Source organism: Durio zibethinus, chromosome 10 (genome assembly GCF_047325235.1).
Source record: "Durio zibethinus cultivar Kanyao isolate XHJ-2024 chromosome 10, ASM4732523v1, whole genome shotgun sequence".
NCBI classification, from domain to species: domain Eukaryota; kingdom Viridiplantae; phylum Streptophyta; class Magnoliopsida; order Malvales; family Malvaceae; genus Durio; species Durio zibethinus.
In genome coordinates, this window is record NC_143171.1 from 27,227,170 (window position 1) to 27,247,485 (window position 20,316).

Sequence of the window (20,316 nt, forward strand, 5' to 3'; positions counted from 1 at the left end):
CCCAAACCATTGTTAAAAATTTAGAACAGAGGAAGGTACAAAAACTGATACGCATTTCATAAGCCCAAATACCACATCACATCTAAGAAAAAAAAATTGGTAAACTTGAGTAACCTTTTTGACTGGCCTTAAAAATTATTTTCTTAAAAAAAAAAAAAAAAAAACTCCCTTCCGACAAAAACAAGGTACCCTTTATTCGCAGTCCATTATGGATTTATTCTCAGTTTCTCACTATTTTCCTTCCTTTTTTAATAAAAAGCCAAGTGTCCAAATGCATGCCCCCTCCATTTTAACCACGGTGAAAAAAATAATCCAACCACTTTCATTTGTTTTACTTCAATCCAAATTAAAATAACAATTTTTCCAAAAGAAAGGTAGTTGCTGTATAGCCTATAAATATAAGCCTTTGATCTCTCCGCCACTTTCCTCTCCTCTTCCAACTTTCTCTCTGCCCCTTCTCTTCTCTTTATAAGCGCGCAGCAAAGATAAGAGGAAACGCAAAGAGAAGAGAAAACTGAGAGGAAAAAAAGGGGTTTCTACTCGAACACAAAGAGCGATTCTCGCTTCATCTTCCGCGAAACGACACCGTTAGGTACTTTGATTTCCTTAAATTCTCTCTTGAGTTTTTCAGATCTGATTTGAAGGATTAAATTTTTTAGATTCCAATCTCGATCCCCTCAAGAAATTGATAAAAGGTGGATTTCTAGGGTTCTAGATTCTAATTTATCAATAAATTTCAATTCTCGTTTGATAATTTACATGTTGGTTAAGTTCGGGTTAGGGTTTTGATTGTTTGTTGATAAAATCTGATTAGAAGCATTGGGATTTTCGTGTTGGTCTTGAATCTTTTATCTGTTTGAATGTAAAGCATCTGGTTGGGGTTATTTCTTGTTATTTGTGAAGTTTGAAGATTGATTGAGCTCTGTTTTGTGCTTTTCAGGGCATTTCTGGATCTGGGAATTTTAAAATTTTAAGCTTATGGATTAATTTCTTAGCAGTGTTTTGGTTATTGGAAAAGGCAATTTAAAGGCAATTAAGTAGCTCAGTTTTTAATTTGTATTTGATTTGGCTTAGAAGTTTTTTCTCATGCATTTCCTTACGTTTCTTAGAATCCAAATGCATATTTTCTTTAAGGCTTCGTTTCTTTCTCCTTTTGCTAGCTATTTTTTGATATTTGCTTTTTGCTTCCTTAAAAGTAGCTAAAAGGGCAAAAGTGACAAAAAGCAAAAATAATGATTGATTATAAATGAAAAAATAAGTGGAATGCAAGATCAACTCATGGTTTTGGTTCTTCAAGAAATTTACCATCTGCATTTGTATTTTTGGTGGCTTTTATTAGTTTCTCATTTGTGCCTTCGGAATTTTGGGTCTTGCAGATTTTTGTTGGTGGCTTTTCTTGCTATGGCTGCCACTGCGACTGCCTCTTCTGCTGGTCCACGATATGCTCCGCCAGACCCTACTCTTCCCAAACCATGGAAAGGCCTAGTTGATGGGAAAACTGGTTATCTATACTTTTGGAATCCAGTAACGAATGTCACGCAATATGAGAGGCCTACAAGCGTAGATTCTGCCCCAAAATCTTCTTCTGTGCCTATGGGTTCTTCAGTTCAAGTTCAGCAATCTTCTCAAGGACGTCATGGGTATAGTCCTGACAAGGAAAATGATCAGTATGGAAGAGGTAGCAACGCTATATCAAAACTTGAGCCAGTATCAAGGAGTAACCAGGTTTTTGTTCTACTTCTGTCCTCTAAATCAGACATTTGATTGATCTGGTTTTTCTTGTCGGTCTTATTTGATACTGAAGTATGTCCCTTTTCTTTCTGGTGGCTTAAGTGTTCAGTTTTTGTCACATTTGATTTTGAGACTTGGATTCATGTTCTCATCCAAGCTACTTGTAATTTTTTCTTTTAGTCTATCAACATTCTTAAAGCTTGGGTTTTTTAAAATTACATAAGTTCAAGCATCTGAAGTGGGAATTTATGAATAGGTATATATGTTTGTTATTCTATCTAGTATTAATTTAATGTTCTTAATTTTGCATAGAATGCAAGAGGTGGAGCAGTGCATTCCCATAATACACCTAATGGGACTTCCAGCTCTGTGATTGGAGGATCTTCTGCTAGGGGACATGGATCAATGGCTGGGGGATCTAATTTGTCCGGTGATGTTTATCGCCGTCAGCATGAGATAACAGTAACTGTGAGTATATAGGTGATAATTACAAGTAGTTTATTAACCATCTTATTTTTTATTTTTATTAGACACTTGGGCTTCTGAAAATCTCATTGTGCTTGGCGCATTACTATCCCATTTGACTCTAATTGTTTTTTTTCTTAAATCTTTTCAGGGAGATGAAGTGCCCCCACCTTTTTCATCATTTGAATCTACTGGCTTCCCTTCTGAGATACTTAGAGAGGTATACTATTCTGCTTCTTCTTTATCCTTTTGGTCTTTACAACATTGTTGGACTTGAAAGTTGAATCTTGTAAGTTAGTCGAACTATGCAAGTTGAATGTTTCTTGTTCAAAGTTATGTCATTGCTGGAGGTCCCAATGTTAAGCGTCAGACTCATGTTAATTCTTTTGCCATCTTTACTTTTTGTCGCAGGTGCGATATTTGCTCCTTGTAGGAGCTAATGTCGTACGCTGTGGTGCCCTCTGTGGGGGCCTTTGCTTATAATTTGGGGCGCCCTTATATGGTGGACCAATTTTGGGAAGGGCTTTCTGAATGACCCAAGTTCGTGGCCAGGACTGCCATAGATGATGATTCAGTCTGCCACTCGGTCCGAACGGAAGAAGAGGCCTCCTCCTGTTCCAACTTGCGTCAGCAAGCATTGGCTGCTTGCATATGGGGGATGGTGCTTCTTCTGACATAAGCCACTCCTCTATAACTCTTAAAAGAAAACCATAAGTCTTGAGGGCAATACTTCTGCTCACGGAGGTTGCTGGAATTTTTTTTTCTTTTTTTTTTTTGCTTTTAACAGGTTCACAATGCTGGGTTTTCTGCTCCAACCCCAATTCAGGCTCAGTCGTGGCCAATTGCATTGCAAGGTAGAGACATAGTGGCCATTGCAAAAACAGGTTCTGGGAAAACATTGGGTTACCTAATTCCTGGATTTATGCATCTCAAGCGTTGCCACAATGATCCTCAAATGGGTCCAACTGTGTTAGTATTGTCACCAACAAGGGAGTTGGCTACTCAGATACAAGATGAAGCTCACAAGTTTGGGAAGTCATCAAGAATTAGTTGCACAGTATGTTACCATTCTTTGAATCAGGACTTCAATTTGTTCAATTTTTTTGTAGTTTTTTATTGTCTTCCAATTTCTTCAATAATGTTAACATAGAAGTCTTTCAAAGGTGAAGGTAGAATTATGATTTTTTACTGATGTTAGTTTCATATGCTTCTGTGCAGTGTTTGTATGGAGGAGCACCAAAAGGTCCTCAATTGAGAGAGATTGAGAGAGGGGTAGATATCATTGTTGCCACTCCTGGCCGGTTAAATGATATTCTAGAGATGAGGAGAATCAGCCTCCATCAAGTTTCTTACCTTGTGTTAGATGAGGCTGATCGAATGTTAGACATGGGTTTTGAACCTCAAATACGGAAAATTGTGAAAGAAGTGCCTACTCGCAGGCAGACTCTCATGTACACTGCAACATGGCCAAGGGAAGTCCGGAAAATTGCAGCAGATCTACTGGTAAATCCTGTTCAGGTCAACATTGGCAATATTGATGAGCTTGTGGCAAACAAGTCTATTACGCAGGTTTGAACTCCCTTACAACTAATCCTGATTTAATTTAATGTAGATTTGGGAATCTGAAAGTTATTTAATATTTTATTGTGAATGATTGGTTACTTTTATTATATAGTTGCTGATAAATTTATCTTTCTGATATCTTGCAGTATGTTGAAGTATTATCACCAATGGAAAAACACAGAAGATTGGAGCAGATACTGCGCTCCCAAGAACCAGGATCCAAGATTATTATTTTTTGTTCAACCAAGAAGATGTGTGATCAACTCGCTCGAAACCTCAGTCGGCAATTTGGAGCTACTGCTATCCATGGAGACAAATCTCAGGCTGACAGGGACTATGTACTAAGTCAGTTTCGCACTGGGAGGTCACCAGTGCTTGTTGCTACTGATGTTGCTGCTCGGGGATTGGACATTAAAGACATCAGGTAGGGGTTGGGATTTCTGATACATGGTTCCATTGCTTTATACTTCTATAGCTTAAATGAGTCACTTATGAAACTTTTGGTTTTTAATGTTTTACATCTGCTGTGTAAGTACGTCATAATAATGATTGCATTTACTAATATCTTTCACAGGGTGGTAATCAACTATGACTTCCCTACTGGAGTTGAGGATTATGTTCATAGGATTGGGAGGACTGGAAGGGCAGGTGCAACTGGATTGGCATATACATTCTTTGGTGATCAGGATTCGAAGTATGCTTCAGATCTCATCAAAGTTCTAGAAGGAGCAAACCAGCGGGTACCTGCAGAACTTCGTGATATGGCTTCACGTGGTGGTGGGATGGGAAGGCCTAGACGTTGGGCTCCCAGTACTGGTGGCCGTGATGGGGGACGAGGTGGACATACTGATTCAGGGTATGGTGGTAGAGATGGTGGAAGGGGTGGTCGTGGAATTTCTACATCTTCTAGCTGGCATGAGAGAAGTGGAGGACGTGGATATGATCACGAGTCTCGTGACAGGTATGTTGGTGTTCTCTTTTTGAGTATTTTTTCTTTCTTTTTTCCTTTTTGAATTTAGTAATTATAATGTTCTGTATTGCTGCTGAGTTTATTTCAGTTATTGCATGATGCTTCTTGGCAGTATTTGGATATATGATTTTCCGCACACCATCCTTGATTAGTAAATTTAGAATTATGGTAATCTTGGAATGGAAGTTGTTTAAGTTCCCCCATGTTTATTAATCCCTTTGTTATTTATGAACAGGTATGGTCGTGGCTTCCATGATAGTTATGATAAAGGACGAAGTCGCAGCAGTGGCCGTGACCGCAGTCGAAGTCGTAGCATTGATAAGTATGATAATGCTGCTGGACGTGAACGTTCCCCTGTGCGCAGTTTTCATGAAGTGATGATGAAACGTGATCGGTTGTCACCGCCCAGGCAGCGTGGGCTCCCTCACAATAATGAGAATTCAAGGGACCACAAAACTTTTCGTGATTCGCGGAGCCCTCCCCGTGAGAGGTCAAGGTCACCTTATGGTGGTGGTAGCGGAAGGGATAACTTTGGAGGATCGTATGGAGATTCTCGTACAGGTTTTAGGGATGAGGAGGAAGGCATGATACGTCCCGATCACTGATCCTTTTGACCTCAGAATTGAGGGATTTTGGTGGTTTTATCACACCTTCCGGTGCTCTCTTCTTTCTCGGATTTGGTTCAAGTTATATGTTTGTGTAGCCCGTAGTAGGGGCAGTGTGCAGCGGAAAGGCAAAGAAGTTTCTGAAATTGACATTTTAAAAGGAATTATTTTTGTTTTTCTTTTGCTCGATTTTCTAGGGCATTTAGACGACTCGACACTCGAGCAGGAAATTTTAGGAGTGTTGTCAGTGCACTTTGGTTGGAGTAGAAGATAAGAAGGCAAAGTTTGATATGGAAATGGTATGGGAATGGGAGGAAAAACCTCAAGGAAAATCATTTTGATGTATTGGTTGTGTAATTCTAATGAAATGTGTAAGGATACTTATAAGTTTAAAGCTAATTTCATTCAAATGTTTGCTTCATATTCTTATTATTATTATTATTTGATAGATACTAAATATATTCTCTTAGTAAGGAATTAATACTAAATAAGCTAGGACCTCCGATTTCGTTGTTCTCAATCTTTCGAATTAGTCACAAGTTTCAATGAATTGTATTTATAGATTGGTGAATTTATAGATTATTTATTAAAAAAATTTTGAATTTATAGATTATTTATAAAACAAAAGTGATAACAGCGGAAATCAATTTTAAATTTATAACTTAAATTTATAAATGAATTATTTCATTCTCATCAATTTAATCAACCCCCTTGGATTAGCTGCTCCATATTACCTTTGCCTTGCCTTTTCTAGTGCTACTGCATGATTTTTTTTGACTTCCTCTGAACTAAAATCGAAAAGTTAAAACAAATGCCTCTAGATTTTCACTTAAAAAAAAAAAGGACAAGTTAATGATTTTCTTGTCAATAACACTTACAATTGTGAAGGACATTTCTTATAGAAAATTACGCTAAATATTTAGTTTAATACGAAAGTAAGATAAAAGATAAGAGTTCGTTTTTCATAGGATGAAAATTTTAATTTATATAAGTAAGATTAAAAATATACATATATTCACTTAGTAAATATATTTAATAAGACATTTGTCAACCTTTTAATTGCGTCTCTAAAAACTTCATCTTCAATGCATGAAACAATTTTCCAAATCTTAATAATTTATATATTCCTATAATATGGTTGAGATTTTAGTGGTATGATTTAAAATTTCAATTAGCTAAACATTTAATTTGAAAAAAAACTAATAAAATGATTACATATATACATATATATATATATATATATATATATATTTATAAGATCAAACCTCAAGTTCAATTGGCTTACATAGAGATTGTACATTGGTGCTCAAAATTCGAGTCATGGGACTAATCTCTTTATAAACTTGATAATTTAAAATAAAATATAATAATATGATATGAATACGATATGAATGAAAGGTATAAAAGTGATACGATATAAAATTTTAGCTATAATTATATATAAATTTAACAAAATAAAAAAATTTTATATTTTTACATTAACATAAATTATAACGTATAATTTTTATGTAAAACATAATATAAATAAATAAATTTTAATATTTTACACGACATTAATATACGAATGGTTAAATCTACCCTCTAATATATGCTCTGCCATTGTTACTTTTCTAAAACATATAATCTCAACTAAAGCACAACATCTCCCCATACAAAAAATTTGACAATTCAACCAGACTTGTTGGAAACTGATTCCAGTTTAGCTAATGAATTTGGACAGTAACCATTTTTTTTTTTTTTGGCTTTACTACTTTTACTTAATTATGTCAAAATAATTAATTATAACTGAATTAACATTTAAGACCCACTGCAATTTTATTTAATTTTTTTTCTACAACCATGCTTTTAATCCTCTAATCTAAAATTCTGGCACCATATATACTTATAGCTGAAACTTCAAAGTTTTAGAATTATATTAATGTAACAATTTTGCAGTCAGTTGCCACATATAGAAGAATTAGATTAATACTACAAATACACTTATAGTAAAGTTTTTTAACTCACAATTAAGATTAAAATGATAACACATGTCTTTTATATATTTAAAAAAATTAATTTAAAAAAAGAGATATTTGTTATCATTTTAATCTCATTTGTGAAATTAAAAAATTTTACTGTTAGTATATTAGATAATTTCTCATATAATAATGCAAATAAAGAAATATGAAATTAGCCATTTTTTTTCTTTCAAAAATAAATTTAGTATAAACTTGTCTCTTTATTCAATTAATTTTTATTTTCAAAAAGACAACTCAATTTTTTTTATAATTATTCGTAAAAAATAATTTTAACAAGTTTGAAATTCAAATCTCATGATTCGTACCTTATCTTTCATCTAACCTTTTTTGTTTTTTTAAATAATGAATTTAGTGTATGTATTTGTAAAAGGAACACATTAAAACTTAGTCTTTATTGTTCTTAAAACTATGGTAAATTCAATCAAAATTTGTACTTAAAAAAATTTTTTTTTGGCTTATTTTTACATTTCAACTACCCAAGTCTTGGAGTGAAAGAAGCAAAATTTCAAAGTGAGAATGACATCACAAAATGAACAAAGTAACTGTAAATTTCTTTTTTTTTTTTTTTTTTGTTTAAGTTTTGTCTTCAACAAAATTTTGGCACAAATTAAATAGAAATTTAATGGGGGTCATTTATTAGGCTCAAAATGGAAAATCATTAAATGTTCAGTTACAAAGACAAAGTGCTTTTAGGGTTAATCCATGACACATTGCAAATTTCATTAGTCATGCCCTTCAAAACCAACCCTCCCCAGCTCAGTATTTCCCAATTCCCATATAAAGGACAAAATTTATGGTTTCAAAATACCTCAGTTTTAAATTACTTGACTACCCCCCATTAAGACAAAAATAAAACACTTTTTTTCTCTACCTACTCCCATATATATTTATGAACAAACATTTTTTTTTTTGAAAGAATTTATGAACAAATTTATTTATATAAATCAGTGTAATTTAACAAAATATTATGAACAAAGATCTTATCTTACTTATTTTTTGTTATATATATATTTAGATAATATATTATCTTTTATATTTGAGATTGTATCGAACTTATTAAAATTATAAATTTAATATTTTATCAATATATCACATAATGGAAAACATATATCATTTTTTGAATTAAAAGTTCATGTAGTTAATTTGTTAAGAGGGAATTTAAGAATATAGCTACAAATAATGCAATATTTTCGTTTGATGTCCCAAATATTAAAAGCATGAATTTACTATGGGAGGATTTGAACTTAGACTTATTTTTTTCCCTTATCTCTTTTTTAAAAAAAAAAAAATAATAAGAATAGCATTTAAAGCTAGAATTCATAAATAAGGGGTCCCAAAATTTGTTCCCTTAACAATTAGAATTAGCCAAAAAGCATTGAAAGAGGGTATTAAAGAGAAAACCATAATCAAAATACATCCAAAACATGCACACCCTTAAAATAGCCAAACTCTCTTCATTTCATATTTTCATTGACCCCACCAAAAAATAATAAAAAAATAAATTAAATTTTAACTCAATTAATTTATGTAATTATATCAATATTTACAAATTTTTATTTGTGCAATATTTTACAAAAAAAAAAAATCAAAAGATTGAATCTAATTTAAGCAAAATCCCTCTTTTATAACATCACAAATTCTTGCCTTTGATGCAGTAAATTTAACAAGAAAAGTAATTAAAAATAGAAAAAAAAAAGAAAAAGATGAGTTTGGGGCATTTTTTTTGGCTTGAAAAGAATCGAAGGGCCTGTCCATGTCTTCCACGTCTTGTTTCGATTAGTCGAAGAATTTTCCCTAAATTACAAATCTTTATAACGAACTAATGATTAATTTGGGCCCTTTTTGCCCTTTGCAACACTTAAACTTGGAAGCTTAACAGTCACAATCAACTTTCAATATTAACCCTTGCTTTTCCATTTCATCAATGGTCTCAAATATTTCAACCCAAACCCTTTTTTTTTTTTTATGTTATATTTTTATATTATATTTTAATTCTCTTATAATTATATAAAAAAAAGCCCATAGAAATATAATTTTGACCCTTTTAAAAACCATTACTATAAACCTTTTTGCAAACAAACATAAAACCACCCTTCTCTTTGTGCTTTCTCTTTCTTTTCTTCTTCTTCTTTCGCTGCTGCATGGAGTTTGATACAAGCTTTAGAGAGGATTTCTCTTTCCTTTCAAGCCTTTTCTCTGATAATATTTTTGATTCTACCTTTAAACCTGACTTTGGAAATGGGCTTTTTCCTCCCTTGCCTGATGGTTCTTCATCATCATCAGCTTCTTCTTCCAAAGGGTTGCTTCACAACTTTATCCTTAATCCTGACCATACCGAGCAATCAACTCCTAATGTTGAAAATGCTTCTCTTTTGGATAACCCTGACCATTTTAATCAATTTTCAATTGATGGGTCCTCAAAGAATCCGTTTTTCGGGGTTTCCTCGACATGCACTGATCCTTTCGAGCCTTACAGCGGTGGATTTTCGACTGATCTCAATGCTTATATCCCTTCCTTGCCCTTTGCACCAGATGATGGTGTGAATAATAATAGCATCTTCCAGGGTTTTGAGAGTGAAGGCTGCTGGGATTTTTCTCAGAATAAAGCTTCAGCTCAACCCCTGCCTGAAACTGATCATAGTTATCATCAACAGCCTCCGAATTTTCAAGATGATCAACAACCACCAATGACTGCTAAGTTGGCTGATGAAGGCTCATGCGTCACAGCAGATCAAAATGGGAATTATCAAGACAAAGTTGATCAGCAGGAGAACAAAAGGTTCTCCGATGCCAGAAAAGTTAGCAAACCTATTGTGAAAACTGATATAATCAAAGGCCAATGGACTCCTGAAGAGGACAGGTATAACACACACAATTTTTGTTCATTTTGTTATATGTTTTCGGCTATTTTTCTAGATTAGGGTTTTGCTTTTTTTTAAGATCTGATTATGTAAATTATCTGTCTTTGTAGATTGCTTGTGCAGTTGGTAACAAGGCATGGAACAAAGAAATGGTCTCAAATTGCAAACATGCTGAATGGAAGAGTGGGAAAGCAGTGTAGAGAGAGGTGGCATAACCATCTAAGGCCTGATATCAAGGTTTATTTTTTACCTTATTTTTCCCTTTCCTTTTCTTCTTTTACCTCCCATTAAGACATTAACCACACACACACACTCAAATATATATACATGCATGATCATGAACATACATATACTTGTATACTTGTGTATATCATATGTATGTGTATGTGTATGCCTTGGACAAAAGATTGTATACATCATATATATACATGCATGATCATGTACATACATATACTTGTATACTTATGAATATCATATGTATGTGTATGTGTATTTCTTGGACAAAAGATTGTATACATCATACATATGCATTATGCATACATACATATTGCACAATAATCCATACATTGTATGCATACAAGGATTAGTTAAAAATTTTCACTTATTTGTTTGGTTATGAGAATTTCAATTATGGAATTTTGTTATTGACACGCGTAAATAGATGAATAAGAATTATTATGACAGATTTTTTTTTTTATTATTTCTTTATTGACGCGTTCGGTAGAGTATTTAAAATCTTACCATGTTAATAATTTGTCATTACGTGCGTGACAACGCATTATCATGCTGGCCAATGTTAGATTAAAATAAAACTTTATTAATTTGATCTTATCATCAAAATAAATTGTAAAATTTAAAAGTTAACAAAAAAAATTACTAGTTTTGATTTTAAAATGATACTAATGTCCACATATGTATTTTTAAGACCCAATTAATTTGATCTTATCATCAAAATAAATTGTAAAATTTAAAAGTTAACAAAAAATATTTATTAGTTTTGATTTTAAAATGATACTAATGTTCACATATGTATTTTTAAGACCCTATAAGTAAATATATATATATATAAATATATATATACATCTATTCTTTTAAATAATTATTAATTTTCTTGTTTTAGCATATGATTGTTGAACCCTAAACCCGTTTTTCTTAAGAAAAAGAACATGGTTGATCAAAAATGAAATTTCCATGCTTTAAACCAATGCATGTAATATGCAAAATTTTTTGTTTAATGAGATTTTGGATATTTTCATGTATCGTCTAAATTTAGTATCTTTTTTTAGCGATTTTAAGTACATACTTTCTAGTATTAGCATGATGCATATTACAATTTTTCTCATTGGAGTCTATCTTGAACAAATTATGCCTAACTTTTATATATACAGACACAACAGAAATGATAAACAAAAAAAGAAAAAAACTTATCCCGAATTCAAGAGTTTTTGTTCAATATTGATTCTTGGCACAAAAATATATGGCTTGTTGGTTTTGCAGAAGGATTCATGGAGCGAAGAAGAAGATAAGCTACTCATTCAATTACATAAAGAAATAGGAAACAAGTGGGCTGAGATAGCCAAGAGACTCCCAGGACGCACTGAGAACACTATAAAGAATCATTGGAATGCAACTAAGCGAAGGCAATGCTCAAGGCGCAAAGGCAAATACGCCCACCCCAAAGGCTCTCTTTTGCAAACCTACATCAAGTCAGTGAGCTCAACGACCTCAACCCGAAAAGACAAAGGGAACAGGGTGCTGGAAATTACCATTCCTGAAATGAAATCAAATCAACTCGAAACCTCGGATTTCAACCCAACAGATTGGCCAGTTGTAGCTTGTAATGATAAAGCAGGTGATCATCATCAGCCCATGAGTTTCTCTTTCGACGCAAATGTTTTTCCTGATTGTAATCAAAGCTGCACTGCTAGCTTGGGATCGATGCATGAAGAAGCTAACCCCTGTGGTTCTGTTGTTGAAGAGAGCAATGCCATGGATTATGAGGTTACCCTAGAAATGGATTCCTTGAAAAAGCAGCTGGATTTGCTGGAGATGATCTCTCAAGGAAATCTCTAGTCATCAGCATCTGAAATTGCAAGAACTTTCTAATTATAGTTTGGATCAAAGTATTTTAGCGAGAAAATAAAGGTATAATTAAGAAAAAGACAAGGTAAAGACATTTTCTCGTGACTATCCAAAGGATTAAGTACTTTGCTTGTTAAGGTCAGTTTGTGTGTTTTACAGTCTGTACTTTGTCGTTGTGTTTTAATTTGTGATGTTTCGGACATCTATCCTTAACTTCATAGAGGAACTTTCAACTGTTTAATTTCTATAAAGTTTGTGTTTTATTAAACTTTCTATTTCTCCTTTTTTTTTTTGGAAAAATAAAATTTTATTAAAACAAAAAAATTACAAAATTATAGCCATGCAATCGAGTTTGTGGAGCGATTAACTCCCACAGAGAGTCCGCAAAATGATTAATATCTCTAGACACATGAACGAACGAAACGTTTTAACAACTGTTTGTAAATTACAAAGACATTGATGACAATATTGCTGAATTTTCACAAGTAGTCTAGTAATTTTAATTAGATTACCTAAGCTTAGACTTGTCCAAAATTTAGCTTGATTCGGCTTAAGTCCTGGACTAGATTTTTCAATTTTGGGTTTAATTTGAAATACTATTTAATCAATAAAAAAATAATTTGAAATTATTTGGATATCATATTGAACCAAACCAAACCTTAGAGCAAAAAATTTGAGATATCGACTGATTTGGGCTGACTCACATACAACTCGACACAATTTGTGAACAGTAATTTTAATAATTATTGCAATATAATATTCTTTCTGTCTCAAATTATTTGTTATGTATTAACTTTCACGAATTAAAAAAAAAGATTAATATATTTAATATTAAAATTTAAAATTTTTTTATAAAATTAAAGTTTTATGATTTTTATTAATTTCAAAAAGTTAAAAAAATTATAAAAAATAATTTTAAATATAAAATGTAAGAGTTTTAGATGTTTAAAAAATAAAATAAGACATAATTTTGGGATATCCTAACAATAAAAAATAAAAAATGAGACAAAGGGAGTACTATAGAAATTATTAATGTCTGGGCATATTGTTGATGGCCACTCATGATCAAAGGTGGATTACTGGTAATTAGACTTGTCTAGGTGCATTGAGACAGAAATGTAATACCAAAATGTCAATCATAGACAAAGTGGTGATTCATAAAAAACTAGATTGTGTTTCCTTTTGTGTTAAAAAGTCAAGTTCAATGCTATTTCTAGAAGGATAGTTTCTATGTTCGAGTGCGTTAGTTAATAAAATATGAGATTTTTAATTAATTTTGTACTTTATATTTTTGGTTTATTTTAAAGTATAATTTAATTTTTTTATAATTTATTTTATCTTTTTATTATGCTTATTTGAGTGATTTATTTATAAAACTAGTTTATGATACATGCGATGTATAAATTATTTTATTTATTTAAATATGTGTTTACACTTCAAAATTTATTTTTTTTCCTATAATTATTTCTAATTCTTTAAAATTTTATGACATATATAAAATATAAATTATATATTCAATTAACATATCATAAGAAAAATGAACTTTACTATTATTACCTTGATCAAAATATCGAAACAAATGTGAAAAAAAAAAGATATTAGATATGTATAAAAAAGTAAAAAAAAAATTGAATATAAATATAATATTTGTTTTTGAAAGAAAATAAAAATATAATATTGAATGATCAATTAAATAATAAAAGAAGTATTGACATACCTTTACTAAATTATGATTTTGATCAAAATATTGAAAAAAATATCAATTTAAAAATGCGTGACAAACAAAAAAGAATTAAATAAAAATAATGTCAAAAGAAGAAATTATCTAAGTAAAATAAACAACAAAATCACAAAAGTAATATAAATCTTAAAGGAAAACTAAATACTGAGAAAAAATTGCGTAGCACATATTATTAATAGTGATATGTGTTTTTTGAATTTAAAAAGAAATTAATAATAAGGTATTTGAAAATTGATAAAGATAGAAGGAATATGTGTGATTTTAAATTTAGACAAAGTATTTTTTGTTTTTAATTATATCTTTTTGTATATTTATAGTAAAAAATCAATAATTTAATTGTTTTTAAATTTAGCATTATTTTAATTAAAAATTAATTACTCGGTTAATGAATGTTTTGTCATATATTATTTTTTTTTTATCTACGTAATATCTATCTAACACCACACCAAAGTTTTAATTCACCATCTATATAAAAACTATTTTTTCACCTATTTTATTCTTAAATTTTTTAAGGAATTTTATAGGTAGTAACCATTATTCTATATACATCATATGACATAAGAAACATTGAAAAATATTATTGTAATACAAATAAAAAATAACTATAAGTATTATATATTGTTATGGAGCTATGATCTTAGTTAACTTATTAAAGAAAATCTTTTTATCACTTTAGTTAAATTTATGCATGAAAAATAATTTAAAGTGAAAATTAGTTATATATTTACTATACATGATGAAATTATAACAATACATATAATTTATATATGCATTTAGTTTTACTAACTACTATAGAAAAATCAATAAATTTAAGATGAAAATTATTGAAAACATATACTAAAATTCTAAAAGTAGGAACACGATATCTAAATATATTTATGCTTTACATAATAATAATAATATTAATTAATTAATTAATTAATGAAGTCCAAAACTTCAAAATTGTTTTGTAATGCACTTACATAGTTTAAATCCAAGATAAAGAAAATTTTTTTTGAAAGATAAAATTTATTGAAATAGGGCAAAATTACAACCATAAAACAAAATCATTGCATCTATGAGTACCTAGCTTGGCCAAAGAGTCTGCAGAATGCAAGATAAAGAATATGTACATGTTCTATAAAAAATGCTCATTTAATTTTAAGTAAAATTTTAATTTTTAATTTTTTCATTGGCAGTGACATATCCAGGATCTTTTTTTCAGAATTATCTACTTATAATATATATAAAACACTTGGATTATATTTAAAATTTTTTGTTTTCCAATTTTTGGGGTATCTATGGACACCCCCACCAAAGCATATAGATTTATTCATGATCACAATAATTTTATCTCATTTAAATGAGAATAAAGATTATAAATTATTTAATATTAAAAATTTGAATAAGTCTAATTTTTAAGATTTGAAACATTTTTAAAATTTAAATAATAAACTATTTGGCAGGCAACTAAAATTAAAAAGTTATCCTTGTCAATAATATAAATTATCTAAATAAGATTATATGTAAACAAACTTTATTAGATAATCATGTATCATGTAATATAATATTATATATAATATATATTTTTTATTCTCATATGATGTTAATTAAATTTTAATTTAAAATAATTAGATTAGTAGATCGTTGTTGCCAATTTTATTTGTAAGTTTAAGTTTTTTTTCAAAATTAAAATTATCCTTATTACGTTACATGCATGTACTTGATATTTATTTTCAATAATTCAAATAGTGCAAAAATGTGAAACGTGATCTTAATATATTAATTATTAAAATTCTCTCATATTTTCCAACTGAAGTTACAAGTCAGTGTAGGTGTTTGTTACGTTCACCTCTAAGTTCTTAATCTTAGTAATTATTCATTGGTGATATATATAGTACTCATCTAATTCTTCATTTTTTGATTCATAGGAGGAGATAAAAGGGGGACTTGCCGTTATAAAGGAGGACAGAGATGATAAGATTAAAATTCACATCCACGTATTTTTCTTAAAGCTTTTTAGTCATAAAAATATTAAATATTTAATTTAAAATCAATTGACAGTAAATAAAGGAGTCCAATTTAAATATAAGATTATAAGATATTAAAAATTTATTAGATATGAGATGATCAAATTTAATAAGCTCTCATCATGTGTAAGCGAAGATAAAAAAAATCTTTTATATGATAAATTAAGAAAAAATAATGAAAATAAAATCCTACATCTGATATCATGTTAAGTATCAAATTTAAAATCAATTGATAGTAAGTGAAATGATTTAACCTAAATATAAAATTTTAAGATATTAAAAATTTATTAAATATCGGATAAACTAATTTAACAGCCAAGAGGGGGGAGGCTAATTTTTCATTTTCTAATCCTTTAAGTGATTCCATTTTTTCTATGTTCACATTGTAAAGTTTGTATTTTCTCCCCCTTTTTTTTGACTAATCTTTATATATAACAAAAACTTCAACTTTTGTCAATATTTTTTTTCTTATCCGTTCTATGAAACCTCTTGTTTTTCTCCAATAACTTCCAGCTTCTTAATTGCGGGCGCCAGCACACAAAGATATGGAAAAGAGTGAGTTTAGTAGCACATAAAAAGTAGGAGTGGCGGTTTCAAAACCATGTGCTTGCTATTGCTAGCATGATTAACCGACTTTCTTCCCTCACAGGCAACATACCAAGCATGCCACCAAGTTAGAGAATAGAGATGGCCATTGATCTCTCTGGTCTTTAAGTAACAGCGCTGGAACTGGTTCCATTAAGTAACAGCGTGGGAACGAATTCCATTACGTTGAGTACTGTCTTTTTGATAGTGAATTATATGAATAAATAGACAATTTTGAAAGAATTTATGGTTAGCTTCTTTCATATATGAATCCATTTGATTCATAAAATAACTTGCATCAGTCAATTCAAAAATGGGTTTGATTCAAAAAAACCTAAAAAAGGGTAATATCTATGCTTTCATTTTGCACAGCTTTAAAATTTATATGTCAAACTATAGATTACAAGTTTTTTTTTTTTGTTCTTTTGTATAAGTAAAAGTTTATTAGATTGTGGATCATACAATACTAATTCTTAGTATGTATGATCTTCTTTCATCTCTCAAGATTCAACCACCAATTATAAGAGGCAAAAAAAGTGGACTTTAAAATTATTACATTAAATGTTGCATGACTTCTTCATCATGGATGGAGAAAAGAGAAAAAAAAAAAAACAAAAAAAAAAAAACTGAGTGAACTTGGTTTATACGTTTTAACAAAAAGCGTTGGAAATTAGTGGAAAATTCGGCCATAATCAGCTTCTAGGAAAGGGGGCACCAATTTTTCTTGTCGGCTGGTCGACCCAAATTAACTCTCTACTTATAAATACACACAAAAATCAAGGAAGAGATTAAGCAAAAGGATACAGCAAACTCATACGCAAATAATTCAGCTACTATCAACCGATCATGGATTCAAAAATGAAGGCCTTCTGCGTATCAAAAGCCATACAAAAACAACCAAGGAAGAGAAGGGTCTTATTCTCAAAGCGGTTAACTGGCACTGATATCATGAAAAGGTTAGCTATCCCAACCAAGAGTCTTGCATTTCTCCCACGTTTTTGTGGAGGCCATGCCCTGGAATTGCTGGTTCAGGATGAGAATGGGCAGTGCTGGACTTTTGTTTGCTCCATTCGCAAGACTGGAGCTTATCAGAAACCGGTTTTCCAACAGGGTTGGCGAGAATTTGTTGTAGCTAATTGTCTTAAAGTTGGTGATAAGGTAACGTTTTTTGAAGGAGAAGAAGCTGAAGATGGAATCAAGATATTTGGCTCCATTTTACCTCATTCTCGCCATCGTATTGAGATTGTGAGAAAACAATGAGTCCCCCCTTCGCCTAGAGCTTCTCATCATTTAGGATATGCTACAATATCATTCAAAGAAGGGTAATTTGAGATTAAGATTACTGGTTTATGGCTTTAAAATTTTTCTACTGTTAAAGTTAGTGCTTATCTGTGGGTTTCCTTTGTGATATTTCTATTTGTATGGAAATTAGTACTAGCTGGTAACAATAATATAATATAAACTAATTTCATAGTGGCTAGCTATCCCCTTTGATATCTCTTTATTTCCACAAAATATATAATATAATACCCATTTAATCATACAAATATTTGAGAGAATTCAGCATGTTCTGGCCTTTTAATTGATTTAAAAGTTTAAGAATAATTGATTTGTCAATATTTTAATCATTCTTACTTGAAGAATGGAGACCTCAATTCTTTGAGAAAAAGATTATGCATCAACTAATTAAACCAAATGTTTATATTTCATTTTACTAATTTTTTACCTACCATCCTATCTAAACATTGAGTATGTATAACCTACTGATTATGCAATTTTAATGACAAAAGGGCAACACAAAGACCTAGGCTAATGCTCAATGCAAAGCAAACAACCTTGCCTTAATTAATTATGAATTAGATAGGAAGCAGAAGCCGCTGCTTATAGACTCCAACTCCAAGGATTGCATTCTTAAGTTGAATCGCTCCATTACTAATATAATTATATATATATATATATATGTAGACACACACACACACACACACACACACACTTAAACCTTATCCTCAATCTTCATCATTAAAATAAATATTGGATCTTTGGGAGAATCTGCGGCATAATTTCCTTAAATTAAATCTCACAAGTAACACAGAGATTAGTTTTTATTCCATGACTACCAATCATCCTCAGCACTAAGCACCCTTGCATTAATAAAATCGTTGAATGCTATCATCTTTTTGATTGTTTCCTTGTGTGAGATTAAGACATTAAGTCATCCATACTCGGTTCTAAGTTCACATTTTGTCGAGACTTTACTTTGGATCGTTTCTCTTTTGAGAAAAACATGAACATTAATAAGATCGTTAATCTTGGCTTGGTCATAAGAGACAGAAATCCTTGCTTCAATAAATAGATGGATAGACAGAGAGCCCCGGTTCAATTCAAATTCAGAAAATAGGTTCAATAATCAGTACCATATATGTCTCCAGTAATGAAGGAAAGAGTCTTTTCAAAGTCCCTAACTCACACTGACATATGCAAAAGATTTGCTATTCCAGCAAAGAGTCTAGCCTTCTTACCTCGTTTCAGTGGAGGCAATGCCTTGGAGTTGCTAGTTAGGGATGACATTAGCTGCAGCTGGACTTTTGTTTGCTCCCTCCGGAAGACAGGCTATGCCAAACCAGTTCTACAAAAGGGTTGGCGAGACTTTGTTCTTGCTAAAGGTCTCAATGTTGGTGATAAAATCACGTTTTATCAGCAACAAATCTGACAATGGGATTAAGGTATTTGGTACTTTTTTCTCTCGTTCTTGCTATAGTATTGAGGTTGAGAGGGCTATCAAGCCCTCTAGGACCAGAGCTGGTGTTGATCATGCTGGCGGTTGATGATGCTGAACCTTCCAATACTCTATGACACATATATAAGTTGCAGAAGCGAGTGGCTACTAAAGTAAAGGTTTAGAATTGAGATGAAAGAACAATATAATCCAAGTCGATCGAGTCAGGGTGAATCTGATGGATCTACAGTTCCAATCATGACAGTGCTTTTTTTTTTTCTTGCATAATACCGCAAAAGAAATATACGTACTCTGGAACAACATTTTGTATATATAGCATTTATTTGGTTTTAAATCTGTCATTAGTCCCCTTTGTGATGCAAATGTTAAGCAAAGTCCCTTTAGTGTCAATGTATATTTAAGTCATGTTCTTTGACTTTTGGTACAATTGAGCTGAGCTACATGAAAATTAAGTTCTTGCACTTGTGCACATATATAAACAATTCTATTCAAATATATTTTCCCCCCACCAATCCCATAACAGAAATGTTTAAGATTTCCTGGAAATTGCAAACCCCTCCTGTTGAAATGGATACTGGTCTTGGAATTTTCAAGCATCATCCTCAGATTTTGCTATATATCAATATATAATCACCTCTTCCTGGCCTTTACGTACCATAGCTGCTGAGAGAATTAAGAAGGATTTTCTCAAAGCTACTCTCTCGAACTGATACCTTCAAGAGGTTGGCCATCTCAATGAAGAGTATGGATTCCTTCAATTCCTCGTTTCCATATATGGAAGTCATGCTGTAGAATTTTTGGTTGTTGATAATGACACTGGGTACAGGCGGCCATTTAATTGTTTGCTCCATTCGGAATTAAAAAAAAAAAAGCCATCCGAAACCAGTAGCGTCCAAGGGATACTTGGGCTTGATCTGCAACAAGACCGGAATGGGCCATGGTGGTTGGA

General features: G+C 31.2%; 2 protein-coding genes across 3 annotated transcripts; both read left to right on the forward strand.

Moving 5' to 3' along the window:
* The first annotated feature begins 497 nt into the window (after positions 1 to 497).
* LOC111291746 (DEAD-box ATP-dependent RNA helicase 46-like) lies at positions 498 to 5,755 on the forward strand. 2 transcript variants are annotated; one of them, XM_022883707.2, is made up of 10 exons: positions 498 to 592; positions 941 to 1,029; positions 1,377 to 1,725; positions 2,044 to 2,199; positions 2,348 to 2,416; positions 2,984 to 3,253; positions 3,415 to 3,765; positions 3,906 to 4,183; positions 4,334 to 4,720; positions 4,965 to 5,755. In XM_022883707.2, exons 3-10 carry the CDS (start codon positions 1,402 to 1,404, stop codon positions 5,332 to 5,334), a joined length of 2,205 nt encoding a protein of 734 aa, XP_022739442.2. In that variant the 5' UTR covers positions 498 to 592; positions 941 to 1,029; positions 1,377 to 1,401; the 3' UTR covers positions 5,335 to 5,755. The 2 variants fall into 2 exon arrangements, with proteins under 2 accessions (XP_022739442.2, XP_022739441.2); XM_022883706.2 differs by lacking the exon at positions 941 to 1,029.
* A 3,738-nt stretch (positions 5,756 to 9,493) lies between these two features.
* On the forward strand, positions 9,494 to 12,286 carry LOC111293425 (uncharacterized). Its single transcript, XM_022886163.2, has 3 exons — positions 9,494 to 10,212; positions 10,324 to 10,450; positions 11,711 to 12,286. Exons 1-3 carry the CDS (start codon positions 9,494 to 9,496, stop codon positions 12,284 to 12,286), a joined length of 1,422 nt encoding a protein of 473 aa, XP_022741898.2.
* Positions 12,287 to 20,316: the final 8,030 nt, after the last annotated feature.

Coding starts and splice junctions, on each gene's coding strand:
- LOC111291746 (XM_022883707.2), top strand. CDS start 1,402: ATGGCTGCCACTGCGACTGCCTCTTCTGCTGGTCCACGATATGCTCCG. Junction 2,417..2,983: donor CTTCTGAGATACTTAGAGAG/GTATACTATTCT, acceptor TGCTTTTAACAG/GTTCACAATGCTGGGTTTTC. Junction 4,184..4,333: donor TTGGACATTAAAGACATCAG/GTAGGGGTTGGG, acceptor TATCTTTCACAG/GGTGGTAATCAACTATGACT.
- LOC111293425 (XM_022886163.2), top strand. CDS start 9,494: ATGGAGTTTGATACAAGCTTTAGAGAGGATTTCTCTTTCCTTTCAAGC. Junction 10,213..10,323: donor TGGACTCCTGAAGAGGACAG/GTATAACACACA, acceptor CTGTCTTTGTAG/ATTGCTTGTGCAGTTGGTAA. Junction 10,451..11,710: donor ATCTAAGGCCTGATATCAAG/GTTTATTTTTTA, acceptor TTGGTTTTGCAG/AAGGATTCATGGAGCGAAGA.